This window comes from Medicago truncatula, chromosome 4, assembly GCF_003473485.1.
Source record: "Medicago truncatula cultivar Jemalong A17 chromosome 4, MtrunA17r5.0-ANR, whole genome shotgun sequence".
NCBI classification, from domain to species: Eukaryota; Viridiplantae; Streptophyta; class Magnoliopsida; order Fabales; family Fabaceae; genus Medicago; species Medicago truncatula.
This window is the reverse complement of record NC_053045.1, coordinates 1557972-1575758: the sequence shown is the minus strand read 5'-3', so window position 1 is coordinate 1575758 and position 17787 is coordinate 1557972. Positions and strand designations below refer to the sequence as shown.

Below are 17787 nucleotides of genomic sequence, written 5' to 3'. Positions count from 1 at the left end.
GTGATTTTACTACTTATGAAAACATGTGCTGGACTACCAATAAAAAAAATGATGTCCTGAACTATTTCGGATTGTATAATCCGAAATATCCCTCATCCTACACAAAGTGTGATGTTGCACTCATTTTTATCTATTATTGAAGCATTTCGGATTATAGAATTCGAAAAGCGTTGATAATTTTCAGATTGTATAGTTCGAAATAAGTTAGAGTTTTGGACGGCAAGAGTAACTCATAGAACACGTTTTTCAAAGGGTCTTACCTGCTTTAATGGCTGGTAAAACCCTTTGAACACGTCTTTTGACTCATAATTAAGAGTCGTTACACTCTATGCAACTCATTCTTCACAAATTTCCCCTATAAATACCCTCAAACATTCACAATTTCTAACACGGTCGTCTCACACTCTCTCCTCTTCCTTCTACAACAATGCATTTCCATCATTGACTTTTCATAAAAAAAAAGGCTACTTTAAAAATTCAAGGATTGTATGAACGATCAATGAGGATACGGACTGCAATGGATGAACTTGAGAAAATGTGGAAATTAGGTTACTCCACCTAAGAAACTGGGTTGAAATACCACTACTAAAGTTGCTCTATGACCAAATTGTCTCACACTCTTTTTAAATATTGTTGTCGATGACCAAATTGTCCATTTCTTTATGGTGATTCAAGTAAAGACTAAGTTGTCATAATTTTTTTTTTATTCTTACAGAGTAAAATTGGTTTTATTTTTTTCAGAATTAAATTGATCGTATCACAGTTTTCTTGTGAGTGAAATGAGTATTTACTCTTATTTCAAGTACAAATAACTCCAACTTAAATTGAGTAATATTTAGAAAATCATATAACATTTCATGAAATTTTTTCATGAAAAACATAGAAAAGAACCAAAATGAGCAAATTTACTTTTGAATGAACAAATTGCAAACCTAAATAGCCCAATTAGTTAAAATTGGTTAAAAATGAATTCACCATCAAAAGTGATTCTAGCAACATTGACATTTTTTGTCACACTAATTGCAATTGACATTGACAATCTCTATATCTCCCACTATTGACAATTTCACCTAATAGAGTTCTAAGTTTGATGCCAAACATTCCTGGCTTTACAACATCAATGTTACCAGATACTAAATTTGTAGTTTTATTTATCTCTAAATTTGAACTTGAACACCATTCTCCTTGAACAAATCCATTTAAAGTTCTATTAAGAACCAAATCATCAATTTTCTCTAGAACAAGATCACCTTCACCAAATGGACGTGCAAATACAGCACCAGTTTCCATCATTGTATCATAGTGTGACATATCAAGTAATTGATATTCTGATGGATCAATGTCAAAAAAACTAAAAATTAGATTATTGTCCACTGTGGTGTTTTTGAACTCATGGGAGTTACATAGGACTGTGTGGAAATAAGTTTCCATAGGATAAGCTACATTGCTGAAAAACATTAGTAGCTTTCTTGGTAAATTGTCCCATCCATTTACACAATACTCCATAAATGATCTTGTAAGAATCATCCAAGGAGAACCTATTAATTAAATGACATTAGAAATTACTACTAATTAACAACTATAAATTCATATGGAAAACACGTCAAATTGTTTACACAATACTCCATAAAAAAGCATGGACGGTCGTATATATCAATATAATTTTTTAAGTCAAGCAATTTAGTGGCTAGAAATTTGCATCTTAAATCACATGGACATATATCCAATGCATTGTTATGTCATAGTTTTATTTCTTAAAACTTGTTTACAATATTAACTAATACACTCAAATTATTCTTGGTATATATATTTTGGCTATTCACAAAGTTTAAATCAGACAAGTTTTTCTTTAGAATCAATATAAGGTATATCTTTTTTGTGGTACCTATAAGGAAGATGAAATGCACCAAAAGATAATAAAAGCTAAGGTTCTGTTTGAATATTCTAAAATGAGAGGAGCCATCCAAACTCTCCTTTAAAATCCATGAAGGAAGTACCATTGATTCATCCTAAGAGATATATCTAGATCCTACCAGCAATTGCTCACATGCACTATCGAGCATTATTGTTAGACACTTTTATAATCGGTTTAACCGATCTAAAAAGTGAAGCAATCAGTAATTAACCACCGTTCAACTTTCCTAGGTGCCTAAAGAGCAACATCCATATATTAACGATTGGATACAATTTTTAAAAAAAATATGTGATTAATCCATTAAAACTAAGATGTGTTAACCCACCATAAGGGACTAGGTATGTTTGGACTGAGAGTGAGTTTGACAAAATTAAGTTAATTTTGTGAATATTAAGAATTGTAGCTTTTAGACCATAATTTGCAAATTTCACCACTAATCCAAACACACACTAAAAACGATTGTTAGTATTCAATCATCAAATTTGTTTTAATTGAAAAGTTTTTGAAAGTAAATTGACCTCGAAATATCTTAAAAGCATCAGGAGTATCTCTGGCCTCAACAGCAAAGTAAAGTGAACTACTCTTTTCTTCATGTAAGCTTGGGTCTACCACTATTTGATTCATGTTTCGTTGCCTGCATAATGTCATCAACTACATTACATTATAACTATGATTGAGATATTTGAAAATTATTGTTCCACTTTTTACAACATTCACTATGATTGTGTTATTAAAACTGTGTTGTAACATGGGATTATAATTAAGGAAATAATCCAAACCTTATAACTTGGAAATTACTTACTCGTTACGTAGTGTCTTGTTAGTGTAATGAATAAAGTTGAGATTTTTTGGTAGGGATGTGAAAGCATGAAGGATATCTGCACAAAGCTCATTTGAATATGAATGTCATCACTATCTTGTTGGTAAGTAAATAATGTCTATAAATATTTAGAATTTCGTTTCTTATTCCTCCAAAGAAATGTCGCATTTTTTAATCGTGTAACATTTTCTGTAGCTTTTTTCGGGACAAAGAAAATTTTACAGGAACTAAAAATACTGATGAAAAAATTTTAGATGCCTAAAAAGTACGATTTTTTTTTTCTTTCTGTAGGGACTAAAAATGAAATTTTGAATATTACCATTTACTTTATTAACCCAAAAATTTAAATTGACTTCAATTTGGGACAAAACTCATGGATATTTATCACTAAATTATCATGAACATTAGAACAAAAATGTTAATAAAACATAGACATTAACAAAACATACCATCTTGAGTCATGAGAGGATAATCAGAAGCACTTAATGTGAAGAACCAATCCCAATCTGAGTTCACTTTAAGAAGTAAGGAAGCAGCATGTAAAGAAGCAGAAAGTGAAGAAGATCCCATCTTATTGATAGCATAACTCTTTCCAACAACATTCACATTTCCAAATTCTTCAAAAACCATATGAGATTTAATATAAAGAGCTAAATCCATTCTTTCTGAGTCCGATGAACAATCATCGAGTTGAAGTAGGTGTTGATTTCTTGGATGATATATTGCTTTCAACAATCTCATCATCTTCTTACTCTCTCCTTTCGTGCCGAAAATCCAATATGCAAACACTGGAGGGTACCCTTTTCCTTTTGATACAAGAACTTTCTTAGGATCATTGTATTGTTTTTGTAAATTTGTGACTGTGGCATAATAAGAAACATTAGGAATATTCAATCTTGAAACTGTTGCAAATAATAGCAAACAAACAGAAACAATTAGAAGACATGCAAATTTTGATGTTCTCATTGAAATGTTTGTCTTGTGGATGTGAGAAAGAATCAAAGATTTATCAAATAGGATAGTCCATAATATAAAGATGGAAGGTACATTGATTTGAGATAAACTTGTATGTTTAATAGCATAATGTTTTGGATCAATGGTTGAGCTTAAAAGTGAGAGAAGTAAGGTGAAAAATCAGTGTAGAAGGGTGTGAATGTGATTGAGAAAGAAAAAGGTGAGGGATGTTGAAACATGTACCTAACCTTTGAAAACTTGTACTTGAAGGTATCAAAAGTGGAATTGGAAATTAATATATTAATTAAAAGCTAAATGGAAAAAGGGGTTTACATGAACAAGTTTTCAGTTACTAAAATGGTATTATACTATTAATTGATGTTATCTTTGAGTTTTTGAATTGGTGTCAAAGTGAATAGAATAGTACATTTTTTGACAGAAATGAAAGCAATAGTTCTGAATCTTATTATTTGGATCATTTACATTATGATAGAAATTATTGCAAAAATAAAATGTCAATTATACTCTAAAAAAACAGAATACTAATTTACTTGATATATTATTTATGATGAATTTTATAACCATCATGTATAAAATTGAAAATCATAAGTACAAAATAGTAGTTTTTGCTGTTCTTCTTCTTAAGCTTTTTTTTTAAAGATTCTTCTTCTTCTTAAGTAATATGACATCATAACAAACGAGGGACACAAGAAGATAAAGGATTAACAAAATAAAATTTACAATTTTTTCTTTAAAAAAATTATGATAAAAAAAAAAAAAAAAAAACTTTTTCTCCCCTACATATACAACTAATTTTAGAAATTCAAAGGGAGCTTCAAGTAATCTTGCATCTAGCCTCCCCATTTTTTTGTTTTGCTTTATATTAGGCTTAATTGTCGTTTTGGTCCCTTTATTTTCATTATTTTGTGAAATTGGTCCTCCTATTTTAAAATTCAACAATTTTGGTCCCTCTATCAAATATTTGTCTAAAATATTGTGATATGATTTGTTTTAAATGAATTTTTCAAGGAAATTTTGTTACAATTTCATCGATGTTGATCTTTTTCCATCTTCAGATCATATTCCACGATATTTAAAATTTATCACATCACATTTTTATAGTTCAAAAATATGATAGAGGGACCAAAATTGTCGAATTTTAAAATAAGGGAACCAATTCTGCAAAGTTGTGAAAATAGGAGGACCAAAATTGCAATTAAATCCTTTATATTATTAATTTAATTAATTGAGGTTGGATAGCTCAACTAGTTTGAATTAAGCATTAAAGAAGTAGAAATTTTTAGTTCAAACTCAAACCAAATAAGGAAAAAAAATTAGTCTATCAAAATGAATAATACATTTTGTCAAAAAAAAAAAAAAAAAAACTTATAATACATGAAATGAATATGCTTGCCTAACGTTATTTGGGCCATAATTGCACTTCTAACGAGACCCTACTATTGGGCCAGATCTGTGCTATACAACGCTAGGAACTTGCTCAATAGACCCCTTTATTTAAACACATGACTCTCAAATTTCCTAAAATACCTTCATATGGTCTTACGAACCAATCTGTGTCATACGTGTATACGGTACCACCTTTGTGAACTATACTTCTTCAACACCCTACTTTTATTTTCATCCAAAATTCAATCTTTTTGCGAAATTTGTGCCTCAAATCACCATTTAGATTTATAAAGACTTACTACTACATTCATTTGGTATCAAAGAATATATAATATATCTTTTAAACAATTACATTGTTTTTTTTTTTTTTTTTACCAAAGCCAACACAATCGGTAATTACAAACCGATCCAGGATCATAACGTAACCACCGACCGTTTGTGTTGGAAAACCTACATCGTTTTATTGAATATTCTATTATTTGTATATGTTTTAATTTATTGTTTTTGGTTTTGTTTTGAGTCGAAACCAAACATTGTTGAACCTCATGTTGAATCGAAATCGAACATTGGTGAATCTCCCATTGATTGGAGTCTGTACATTGTTGAACACGATGTTGTGAACCTGAGGTGTATGATGTTGATAGTGAGAAATGTTTTTTTTAATGATTAGTTATATATGAAGTGGAAGGAATAGTCACAGAAAATGGAGGGTCTCAAATGTGATCCTTTTAAAATTTAATCATACACTTAAATATATTTCATAAGTTTGGACTTGAAAGAACAATCAAGTTGTTAGAGGACATTCTCCTGAATGTTCCAAAATACGCTTAATAATATAAATGTTATTCAATAAAAATACTTAAGTGTAAGTGTAATGTGATTTGTGTAGACTGAAAGTAAGGAGTAGAGTTAGAGAAATCGTACACAAGAAGGATACTAGTTCCTCAATATTGGCTAGTATCACAATATTCACAACTATCAGATTTTCACTATAGTGCTTTGAGCCAGAATATTCTCTTCGATCCATAATGATCTACTTTAAACTTTTCTCTTGATCAGTCATTGATCAAGTACAATCTTTCAACATTCAATCATGAAAGGATTTTTAATAATCACCTTTCAACCTAGAAAAGATTTTTATAATCACATTTCACCTATAAAGATTTTTTTTTACAAAATACCTCTCATTCTAACATTAAAGATATACTTAAGAAAATTACAAATGTTTGAGATTTAATTTACATTCAACTTGTATTTGAGGGTACGATGATATGAAGTATGAACACACTCAAAATATGTGATCCACAAATCTGTTATGAGCTGGAGGATCTTGAAAGTGGATTATGATTGAAGATCAATCTCTTTAGCTTTAATGGCTTCTCAACTCGTGTTTGAGATGACTTAAGACAAACTCGATTTGGAGATATATTGAAGAGCTTGGTGTTTTCTTGGTTAAGTAGTTTATGAGTTGAGTTTTTTTAGAACAAGTTGAATATTCAATGTAGATTAAACTCTTGCTTTGATCTTTCAAACTTCCTTGTATTTATAGATGATGAGAAGCTTGGAGACCAAGTTTAAAATTGATTATATCTATTGCAACTATCTCATAAAGTATTGCCTAATTCTTTTCAGAACATTTTTCTCGGCCAAAAAATTCTCCTTTGGATGTTGTTGATATATGATCGTTGGAACAATAACATAGAATAGGCGTGCATAAATGCCACATCATAAAAGATATTTATAGTTGTTGGACATGCTTTCTAAGATGTTAACAAATTTATATAACTATCTCTTGAAGTATGCTGCAATTTTGTCCAGAACGTTCTTCTCAGATCCAGATCATTCTAGAGTATCAGGTAGTTGCTTCAAGGAAGTGATAATAATTGCAAGTTGTAGTTGTTGGGACGTGATTGTTGATGTCATATCATTCTTTTTGTGCTATGATCAGATTGATCTGCATGAATCTTCTTGAGATAAATCTTTTTACTTCTTTGTTTAAGGATCAAAATTGATAACGCATTGTTTAGAATCTTTTCTTCTTAATGCAAAGGCCCATAATGGATATTTGGCGCTTTGCTTACTTGAAAAATATATTTATTTAGAATATAGTTCATCGTTCATAACATCAAATGTTAAGGTTTGTCTTCTTAGTGTTTTCATCTAGTTTACTTTATCTTTGTCCTTTAGTGGAAAGCATTATTAACCATCATAACATTATCTTCTCTCGTGAACATTCTAATCTTTTACCGCCTCCGTTCTACAATAGATGACATATTTAAAAACGCGCATTATTGACCTAACATATTTTTCTACTAATATACAAATATAAATAATATTATATAAGATGTCGTTGAATTCGTCTCGATGAATATTTTCAAAAATATCAAATTTTTATAAGTTTTTTCTAATAGATTAGTAAAATTATTTAAGATCAAAATTTTGTATTGGTACGTGTGACAAGGTCGATTGTGCCACCTAATATGGGACGGAGTGAATAACATAAATGACAATAATGTTATGTTAAGAACGTGAGAAACCTTTCTCAAAATCAAAATTATTTTGTTTGATTTCAACTAGCCGAAGTCATATCTTGAATAGTGATAAAAGATTCTTCATCTTAAGTCCTTTATGACATAATCTTAATGAATATGATCATGAATGTTCTTGTTTTTTTAGTGGTGTCCGGGATTTGAACATTAAATCTTGTATATATTATACATTGTATATTGTTTTATTTTGTTGAATAAATACATTGTATATGTGAATGCCAATCCGAGTATCCTAGTCATTTCTAACTCACTCACCCCTATCAATATCAATATCAAAATCAGAATAGGAATAATAATACTAAAAAAAAAAAAAAAAAAAAAAAAAGAGAAGAGCAAAGTGAAGTAATAAAGTGTATATATTCTCTGTTTCTGAACGCTAATGGGGTTTACTTACCTTCAAAACCCCAAAAACTGACTGAGAGAAATCTCTTTTCATCATATAATCGAATCCCAATGGAATCTCTCTCATCGACTCATTCAACACTCCACCACCACCGCACTGCTTCTTCCGTCGCCGTCGGTGGCGGAGTAGCACCGCGACCTTCCTTCCTGAAAATCAATCAACTCCAACCTTCAAACTCCTCACACTCATTGGTTGCTCCTCCTCTTCGTCTCTCTGCTCTTCCAAACGAAGACGGTGGTGAACTCAATACCTTCCCTGCTCTACCTTCTCTCCCTCAGGTATCTCTCTCAAACAATTCTTCTCTTTTGATTCCATTTTTACCTTTTTATTGTGTTTGATTCTGCGGTAACAATAATTGATTTTTATTGAATTTAATTGAAATGTGAATTCAAGTTTAAGTGATTTATGTTTCAATACATGCATTTAAAAGTGAGTGAGTTCAAATTCATGTAATAATCAATTCTATAATTTTACAATCAAATTTGCTTTTTCTGAAAGTGAAACTAAAAATGCACTACTGTTGTTAAGTATAACTGTTTTTTCCCTTAGAACTATAATGAATTATAATTTGAAGCAGTTATTGGTGAGTGTACGTTTGTTTTACTTTTGAAAGAGGGGAAAATTGATTCAAAAGTAAAGAATTGATTTTGTTATATGCGAGTGTTTTTTAGTAGAGTTAATTTTGCCTTTTTGATGCTGAAAATTTGAGCTTTTGCCTTCAAAATTGATTTTTAGCATCGGATGTATTGTTCAGCTTAATTTTACGATATGTTGTCAATCCCGGCTTGCAGACTGGAGCGGCCAACCCCGAAAATAGGATTTCCAGATTTTGGAATTCAGGATGGTCGCTATTTGATATATTGGGGACATATTTTGGCCGCTATTTGATCCCAAAGTTGGGATTGGGGAATCAACTTTTGTCTCTAAATGTGATTTTCTCAAATTTTTTGTTCAACTAACTTTCATGTGAATGTAACCAAGCATAAATCCCTTAATACTTAAACTATTTTACATAATCGATTCTCACAGAACCGAACACACATACTTTAATTACATGGTTAATGGAAAATTAATGATGCATAATAATAGGATTTGTGACTGGTAATTGGCTTGTTGTTATAGATGATCAAATAATATGTTTATCATTGACATTTGATTGACTTAGTTGGGTTTATAATTATGAAGGAAAATTTAAGTCATTCTGAGAGTATTGATGATGATGATACACATCATGAGCAAATACAAACGGGTATGTCATGGTCAACTATTACGACTCCAGGAGGAAGTGGGTCAGGTGGCGGTACCAGGGCTGGACTTTTCAGAACTCCAATTTCTGGTGGTGTCCAGAGTGCAACCTCAGCTCATGGTTTGCCCAGACCAGCTTTGGCAGTTCGCAATTTGATGGAGCAGGTAAGGTGGTGATTATTGCATATATTCTGTAGTAAAACTGCACCTGGCACTGAGTTCATTCATGGATTACCTTTATTGATTTTCAATTGTTCTTTCCTTGAATAATTCAGGCCAGATTTGCTCATCTTTGCTCTGTAATGTCTCGTATGCACCACCGACGAGAAGGATATCCATTTGGTTCTTTAGTTGATTTTGCGCCGGATTCGATGGGCCGTAAGTTGATAATTCTTCATTTGCTTGATTTGACTTTCCTATTCACTTATGAATATTTTATGCAGTATGGATTTAGTTATGGGCTGTATATCCTTGGTTTGAATGATATTAATAGGAGATTAAGTTGGGAGCTGTGGTCCGCTGGTCCGAGGTGCCAGATATTTAGCATTCTTGATAGCCGGTTCTTACGTCCTAGTATTGGTTACCAAGTTAATGAAAGTGGAGATAGTTAAATAGTTGTAAATTGGGCCTGATTACAGATGATTCTTCCAATCTAGGTTTGATTCTTGCTCAGAAAAGAATGAGAATATGATAAGAGCTGGAGATTTGGGTAGAAAGTAGGCGGTCTTACAAACTTTAAACAACTTACTAATCGAATCCCTCTGTCTAAACTTAAATGCAAAAGAAAACAACATACAATGGGGATTTTGCACCCGAGCAGGATACTCAAGCCTGGCCAAGCCTTTCATCCCCTATCTCTCTCTATCTTCCTTCCCCTTCATTTTTGCCAGTATTAGAAAAACCGAACTGGCCATTGAACGGATAAAGGCATTGTTTCACAGTTGAATAGTTCAACTCTGGTCCAAACAATGATAATTAATATATATTTTTAATATTATATACACCTAATATATTAGCATAAATGTTTAAAATTTAAGTTAAATCAAATTTTAACTTAACGTAAAATGGCCATACTATATGATTTGTGAGATAAAGAAAAACCAATTATGAAAACTCACGTGTACTGGCCTTTATAAATTGTCTTGCTTGGTTCAAACTATCTCTTCATCACCGGTTTTGCACCAATTCTACTGGTTTTGATATTGGTTGGTTTTTTGGGCTAAATGAATGGAACACTTAATCAGTTCTAGATGGTCAAGTTAGGTTTTTGAAGCATTAATTTTTGCCATCACCTGTTCTGGTATCTTCACACAACATGTGATAGCCATCCATGTTACGGACTCCCCATTTCTCATTCTCTTCTAACAAACTTTCCCATGACATATTTTCTGCTGTGGTTATACTTTTACTTTCCCATCTTCTTTAGTTCCTCTCCTGCCTCTTCTTTCACCCATATGCTTCCAACTATACCCATTCAACCTATCTTCATTTCTACCATAAACACATACTATCAGTATATGATTTGAATAGAATGTGGAGGTATTGGGTTTCATCATGTTCCTGCTTTAGTTGGAAGACGGGCATGAGTTACTGAAAACTCCACTCCAAATGACAGTCAATGATAGTGATACGGCCTAAATGTACCCAAAAAAGAAATAAAAAATAGATGAAAATTGACAGTCCAACTCAGGATTCTTGCATTCTAAAGTTCCCCTGGATGTGCTGGTTTGATGGTTCCATTTGTTTCTCTCCATTACATAACTGATTCATTTCTGAAATCTGTTTCATGTTGTTCACTACCTTATTTGGTTGGTTATAGATTGGCAGGGCTTCCTGAACTATTATAGTTTACTTGTTTGTTCATTGTGTTTATCTATGAAGTATGAAACATGCCTTGTGTTCTTGATTTGCAGATCCAATATTCTCTTTTTCTCCTCTAGCAATTCACACAAGGAATTTGTTGGCTGACCCAAGATGCACTCTTGTTGTTCAGGTTGGCTATTTCATACTTCTCTTCTGAATTTTTTTATTGTTCTTCCTGTTTTTCTCCATCTGAGTTTTATTGACAGTTATGTTTATCAGATTCCTGGATGGAGTGGTTTGTCCAATGCAAGAGTAACTATTTTTGGGGATGTTTATCCGCTTTCAGAAGATCAACAGGTTATTGACTGATAAATTTATTCTTGTGGGTCAGAAAATGTACACTTTATATTTCTGACTGAGATTTATTTGTACATATCAATTTGTACCAACAGGAATGGGCGCATAAGCAGTACATTGCAAAGCACCAGCAAGGTCCTTCTCAACAGTGGGGCAACTTCTACTATTTTAGGATGCAGAATATAAGGTTGACTTCTTTCCAACAATGTTGTGTTGAACAAATCATCTTATATGCAAACTCATTTTGGGGCATTTTACTTTGGTCTGGTTTATATTTGTCAATAAAGAGCTCATTATGGTAGAGTTTGACAAAAGAAACAGTTTTTTCAGTTAGTCACAAAACAATCATATTTTTGGGGTTTGGTGAAGCATCAAGATCATATGCAGGACTTTTTGCTTTCCTTTGAAATTTCCCATAAAAATTATATAGTTCCTTATAAGATAATATACAGCACTCATTAACCATAAAATCGATGCAGAATTGGGAGTACAAATCTTGCTGTTCGGTACCGAAACTTGCATACCTAACTCAGTCATTTTTTTATCTTTGGCAGTGACATATATTTCATTGGAGGCTTTGGTACTGTTGCTTGGGTGGATGTAAAGGAATATGAAACCCTTCAACCTGATAAGATTGCAGTTGATGGTGGTGAGCAGTATCTGAAGGTAAATTTTCTGAATTCTGACTCAAATTATTTATTTCTTACCCGATTTAGAATAACATTATGGATTTGGTTTCTGGAAGGGAGGTTATAGTTTCTTAAGCATAATAGCTAGAATGAGTGATGTATGCATAATTAAATGGACATTAACGTACTTCACTCGGGATGGATATTAGTTTCTAGGTAGCCTTTACTTCTTTCCTTTTATTCACTAATGTCCTAAGTAATGTAGATAAAAATAAATAAAAAATTAGTTTTCTTGAGTCCTAACCCTTGTTAGTTATTTCTCCCCTCCCAGAAAATAACATTCAAACCAAACTTAGGTTGATGTCCAAGTCTACCTGTTTCGGTCAAATCTTTTGCATCGACATTGCATCATTTAGATACTTGTTGATATGATTATCTAAAACTTGTCCTCGAGTAAAAGAATCCGAGGATCAGTGACTCAGTGAAGAAATAAAGGAAAGTGTGGGAAACTGAGAAACTGAAAGTGAGAAACAAGCCAGATTACCAAAGAGCAATCCCTGAGAAACTCTGTATTTCATATTATATTGAACTCTGTTAGTTCTTGCATACTGAGCTACACAAGTATATCTCTAACAAAGTTACAACACTTCATTGCTTGGTTTTGTTTTTGAAACAATAGGAACTCAATGCCATATTCTCAAAGCCCCTAAAGAAACTGCTATCTAATGAGATTGAGGTAGATGACGCAGCACTAATATCTATCGACAGCAAAGGGACTGATATTAGAGTCCGTCAAGGGGCCCAGGTAAGCTTTTGTTATAAATGTTAGTTTGACTATCTTTTTTTTTTTGTTAGTTTGACTATATGTAGCTGCTGTTTTTCTTATTACAATTATTTAAGAGTTTAAAAGAGATATACTGTCAGCGTAAATTAATTAGTTTTACACTGATATCTAATAAGAACTCATCAATTGTTACGTAAACCCACTTTGTAACCATATTTTAAAATAACTTAAATATTGGATTCTCATTTGACGTCCACGTAAAATCAGTTCACACCGACTGTGCATGTCCCATTTTCTCATTATTTAATGTCTTGCATGCAGTTCAACATTCAGAGGATATCATTTGATGAAGGGCAGAGTGTAGAAACATTAGAAGAAGCTAAAGCTGCTCTTCAGAAATTAATACACAAAGGAAAAGTGTGCAATTTGCATAAATAAGATGTTGATTTGCAGAAATAAGAAGTTCCGTGTGCGTAATGTTGTCCTCTCTTTCTTTGATAGGAGTAGACAAGATTGAAGATTCCAAATAATCTTCGACTTTTTTGGACGCATTAATTTATACTTTTTGCTAAGGTGGCTGACATGCACCTGAAATTGTATCATATGTGCAATTGCAAGGATATTTTATTTAGGCTGGTGGGTCATGAGACATAACTGGATTTGCTGCTGTCAATAATATCTGCAGTCACTAGTCTGCTGATATAAACAGCCAGATAATTTACCTTGTGATTTCAGCAAATCAGTAACTTGAAATTAACCGTCTGATTTTCAACATCACTGACTGTAGTGGCTGTTGAATGCATCAAATCCATTTCTGACTCGACTAGAAATGATTTATCCAAACTCAGAGGAAATAAGTTGTATGTTTTTCTTCTTTTTTTCAATCTTTTTGCTTGAATAAACTTTCCATGTCTGTTATAAAATGCTAGTTAAAATTTGATGTAAACTTCAAAGGCTATGCTAAATTTGTCTTAAATTTTCTTATAATCAAAAGCTATGAATCAATTAGTGCACTTGCGGTTTTCTAAATATTCTAAATTAAAATGTATGTATAGTTTTCTAAATTAAAATGCTTAAATTATATTGTAAATATGACAATTAGCGCATATATATATGGTTTTCATTTCACATCTTTTGAAAAAATTCTCAAGATATGCTAATTGACAGATTCACTTTGCGTCTATTGTCATGATTAAAACTCCCTTAAGATAACGTGATTCATACTTGCACTTAATTGAGGGTCCATTGTCATGATAAAACTTTATTTATCTCACACTAAACACGTTCTAGCACTATTGGCTAGATTCAAAATTGCTCCATTCCAAATTTTCTTTAAATGATTTTCATAGGTCTATCCAAACTCTATTTGTAGATGCAACCTAATTTAAAAGCAGCAACGTGACCTTCTTAATGTGTAGGGTCTAATTCAACAACTTTTGGACAAGAAAACTCAACATGACAAACCATACTCTTCAAAATTAATTGGTAAATCAAAAACCAGTCTCATATCTAATGTAGTATAGTATCTATGCATGAACAATGTTTTTTTTTGCCAGTGTCAGATTTTTTTTTTCCTTCTTTCATTCAAATTAGGTTTTTTTGGAATAAAAGTGAAAACTCTTGTCTTATCCTAATAAAATGAACATGCTATAAAACAAGCCAAAACATGTTGAAAGAAAAACCAAGACTCATAATAATTCCATAAAAACGACAAGAAAAAATGGGCACCCCACTAACCTGTCAAAAATCAGTCTTTATACAGCAATAATTTTACCATTATCTTCAATATGACATATTACTCAACAAAAACCAGTTTTTACCAATTCTCTACCACACCATCTACCTCAAACAAACCCTGTCTTCTGCCAAACACAAGCCAACCAAAAAAACAAAACATAAACTTTGTTCTTCCAACAAGCATCAACAAAAAAAACCAGACATGGAAGAAACCACTAGTGTTAGTTATAATCAAAATTATAGTGGATCACCAATAACCAACATACCTCAAGATTACATCTTCACTATTATCCTTCTTCTCCCTATAGATGCAATTCTCTCTCTTTCCATGACATGCAAGAGATTCAAAGCTTTAACTTCATCTGAAACGCTATGGAAATCCTTATGCAAGAGAGACTTGAGTTCAACATGTGTGGATTCACTAGTCAAGTCTTGTAATACTTCCAACCATCATGTTCATCAGTTTTCATGGATGAAACTCTATAAGAAAATATATCAGATGGATTCTGTTTGTTGTCATAAATTGTCATACCCTCATGGAGATTTAGATTTTCCTAAAGCAAGAGCTTCTCACTCTCTCAACTTTGTTTCTGATTGTCTTGTCTTGTTTGGTGGTGGTTGTGATGGAGGTTAGTTTCACTTTCCATGTTTTTTTTTCTTTCTTTTTTTGGTTATTTTTGTTGTTGTTTTGTGCTGTGTATTTTCATAAGTGATTCACATGGCTTCTAGTTTTAAACCTGGTAATCATTATATATAATATATATCATAATCTTATCTATTTTTTGTGTATCATGTCAGAGATAAATTCTTTACCCTAAAGAGAAAGGAATTTAACAGAAAAATATTATACTAAAAAGCTCAATTAATTGTTATTTTAGTCTCAAGACAACACGATTATGCAATTTTGATCTCAGTTCCAATTGAGCGACTTGAGTCACTTAGGTATCGTAATTGTTATAAATTATAATGAGGTCCTTTGTCTACTAACCGTCTAATTTTTAAGTCGATACTAACTTAGACCAACATTGGCTACATAGGCTCTTAGTGTTAAAAATGAGACCGTTAATAGACGAAAGGACCTGATTGTAACAATTGGGCAGTTTTCTATATGGAGGATCCAATTCGCCCAATTGAAACACAAGGACCAAAATTGTACAATCCTGACACTCGAGTAACAAAAGTGTAATTAAGGAAAATTTAAAAGTTTGTTATAGTTTAGGTGATGTGGCTTATATTTGAGGATGAAGTGAGTTCATGGTTATTTTCATATCAAATTTGTTATCACTGTATTTTTCTTATTTGAAAGATTAAAGTATCAATGTGTATGAGCTTTCTTGTTGATGTCTTGTTACAGTAATTGATGTAAATTGGGATTTTAAGCATTTCAACTTGCCCAAGAGACTTCTACTTGATCTTACCATAAGAAGGATTTATTTACCTGTGCATTCCTATACAGTTCTTGAAAGTTAGGTTATGTCCCACTTTTGGACAATATGCCACCATATGAATTATTTGTACACTGCCTTTTTGGACTTCAAAACCCCTATTATGGTTACCACCACGAGTCCTTTGCAGCCTCTCTAGCCAAATCTCGACTGTTGGATTAATCTAAGATAAGAGATATATTCATCTAAATAGTTAGATTAATCAAACAGTCGATGTTTCACTAAAGAGGCTTCAGAGGATTCAATTGAGTAGTTATATGGTAATATATAATATATTTGTTTGTGCTTTGTTTTAGGACGACACCTTGATGACACATGGGTGGCATACATTGGTAAAGATTTCCAGAGAATATTGAAATGGAAGACAGTTCATTCAGGCATACCAAGTGGAAGATTTGGTCATACATGTGTGGAAATGGGTGATTTCCTTGTTCTCTTTGGAGGCATCAATGATCATGGAAACCGTCAAAATGATACATGGATTGGAAAAGTAATACACAATGAAAACAAAGGTATTACATTTTCATGGAAAATGATTGATGTTGGGAGTGTTGCTCCACCACCCAGGGGAGCTCATGCTGCTTGTTGCATCGATGACAAGAGAATGGTAATCCATGGCGGAATCGGACTTCACGGCCTTCGTTTAGGGGACACGTGGATCTTAGAGTTGTCAGATAGTCATTGTTTCGGCACATGGCATGAGATTGCTATCCATCCATCGCCTCCGCCGCGTTCAGGACACACGTTGACTTGCATTGGAAGAAATAGGACAATACTATTTGGAGGAAGAGGTTTAGGTTATGAAGTGCTACATGATGTATGGTTATTGGATACTTGTCAAGGTTACATGAGATGGATTCAAGTATTTTATGATTTACAAAACATACCAGATGGTATTTCACTTCCTAGAGTTGGTCACACTGCTACAATGGTTTTAGGAGGTAGGTTGTTAATTTATGGAGGAGAAGACTCATCAAGACATAGGAAAAATGACTTTTGGGTATTAGATATTAGTTCCATTCCTTCATCCACAGCAAGTTCAAAGAGAGTGTTGACGAGGATGTGGAAACGATGGAAATCAAATGGATATGAACCGAAGTCTAGATCGTTTCATCGTGCCTGCGTAGATCCTTCTGGTCGTTATTTGTATGTGTTTGGTGGAATGGTGGATAGTTCAGTTCAACCTGTTGAACCTTCTGGACTTGGATTTGATAAGGAGCTTTTTCTTGGGGAGCTTGTGCTTCAACTCTAAGGATTAATTAAGGACACAATGAATCTTATGTCACTGGCTCTTTGTTAAGACCACTATGTCATGTGTGGCATATTTCATCAATGTATTTTCAATCAGATAAGCATTATTTAGTTTCATTTGCTGCTGTTATAGTATATGCTATTGTAAATACAGCAACTACTCAATTAGGAAGCGATGTGAAAATTGTAAAGCTTTTGGCATTGTTTATTAGCATTATAGGTTTATGCCTTTGTTCAACAATAATAATATTCTTGCACTTTCTCCCCTTGCACATCTTTTTGTATCGATTTGTTGAAATGTTAGCAACACACACATTTCACACACTCTCTTTGATTGGTTAAGATTCACATAGGTTCCATCAAATTTATATGGGTCCCATACAATTTGGTGGGATCCATGTGATTTTTAACCAATCAAAGAGAGTGTTGAAAAATGTGTGTTAAAATATGTGTTGCACATTCTTCTTTCCCCATTTCCTATTACATTA

General features: G+C 32.5%; 3 protein-coding genes across 3 annotated transcripts; 2 read left to right on the top strand and 1 right to left on the bottom strand.

Annotated features, from left to right (window-relative positions):
- Window positions 1–887: 887 nt before the first annotated feature.
- Window positions 888–3908, bottom strand: LOC25491232 (beta-glucuronosyltransferase GlcAT14A). The gene is made up of 4 exons (XM_013599115.3): window positions 3185–3908; window positions 2718–2793; window positions 2434–2549; window positions 888–1538 (listed from the first exon to the last, which is right to left on the bottom strand). Exons 1-4 carry the CDS (start codon window positions 3699–3701, stop codon window positions 1012–1014), a joined length of 1236 nt encoding a protein of 411 aa, XP_013454569.1. The 5' UTR covers window positions 3702–3908; the 3' UTR covers window positions 888–1011.
- Window positions 3909–7959: 4051 nt separating this feature from the next.
- On the top strand, window positions 7960–13831 carry LOC25491230 (uncharacterized). The gene is made up of 9 exons (XM_013599113.3): window positions 7960–8326; window positions 9234–9458; window positions 9569–9671; window positions 11207–11286; window positions 11376–11453; window positions 11549–11640; window positions 12008–12119; window positions 12762–12887; window positions 13188–13831. The coding sequence occupies exons 1-9, from the start codon at window positions 8099–8101 to the stop codon at window positions 13302–13304; spliced, it is 1161 nt and encodes a 386-aa protein (XP_013454567.1). The 5' UTR covers window positions 7960–8098; the 3' UTR covers window positions 13305–13831.
- Window positions 13832–14458: 627 nt separating this feature from the next.
- On the top strand, window positions 14459–17571 carry LOC25491229 (F-box/kelch-repeat protein At1g51550). The gene is made up of 2 exons (XM_013599112.3): window positions 14459–15232; window positions 16345–17571. Exons 1-2 carry the CDS (start codon window positions 14806–14808, stop codon window positions 17298–17300), a joined length of 1383 nt encoding a protein of 460 aa, XP_013454566.1. The 5' UTR covers window positions 14459–14805; the 3' UTR covers window positions 17301–17571.
- Window positions 17572–17787: the final 216 nt, after the last annotated feature.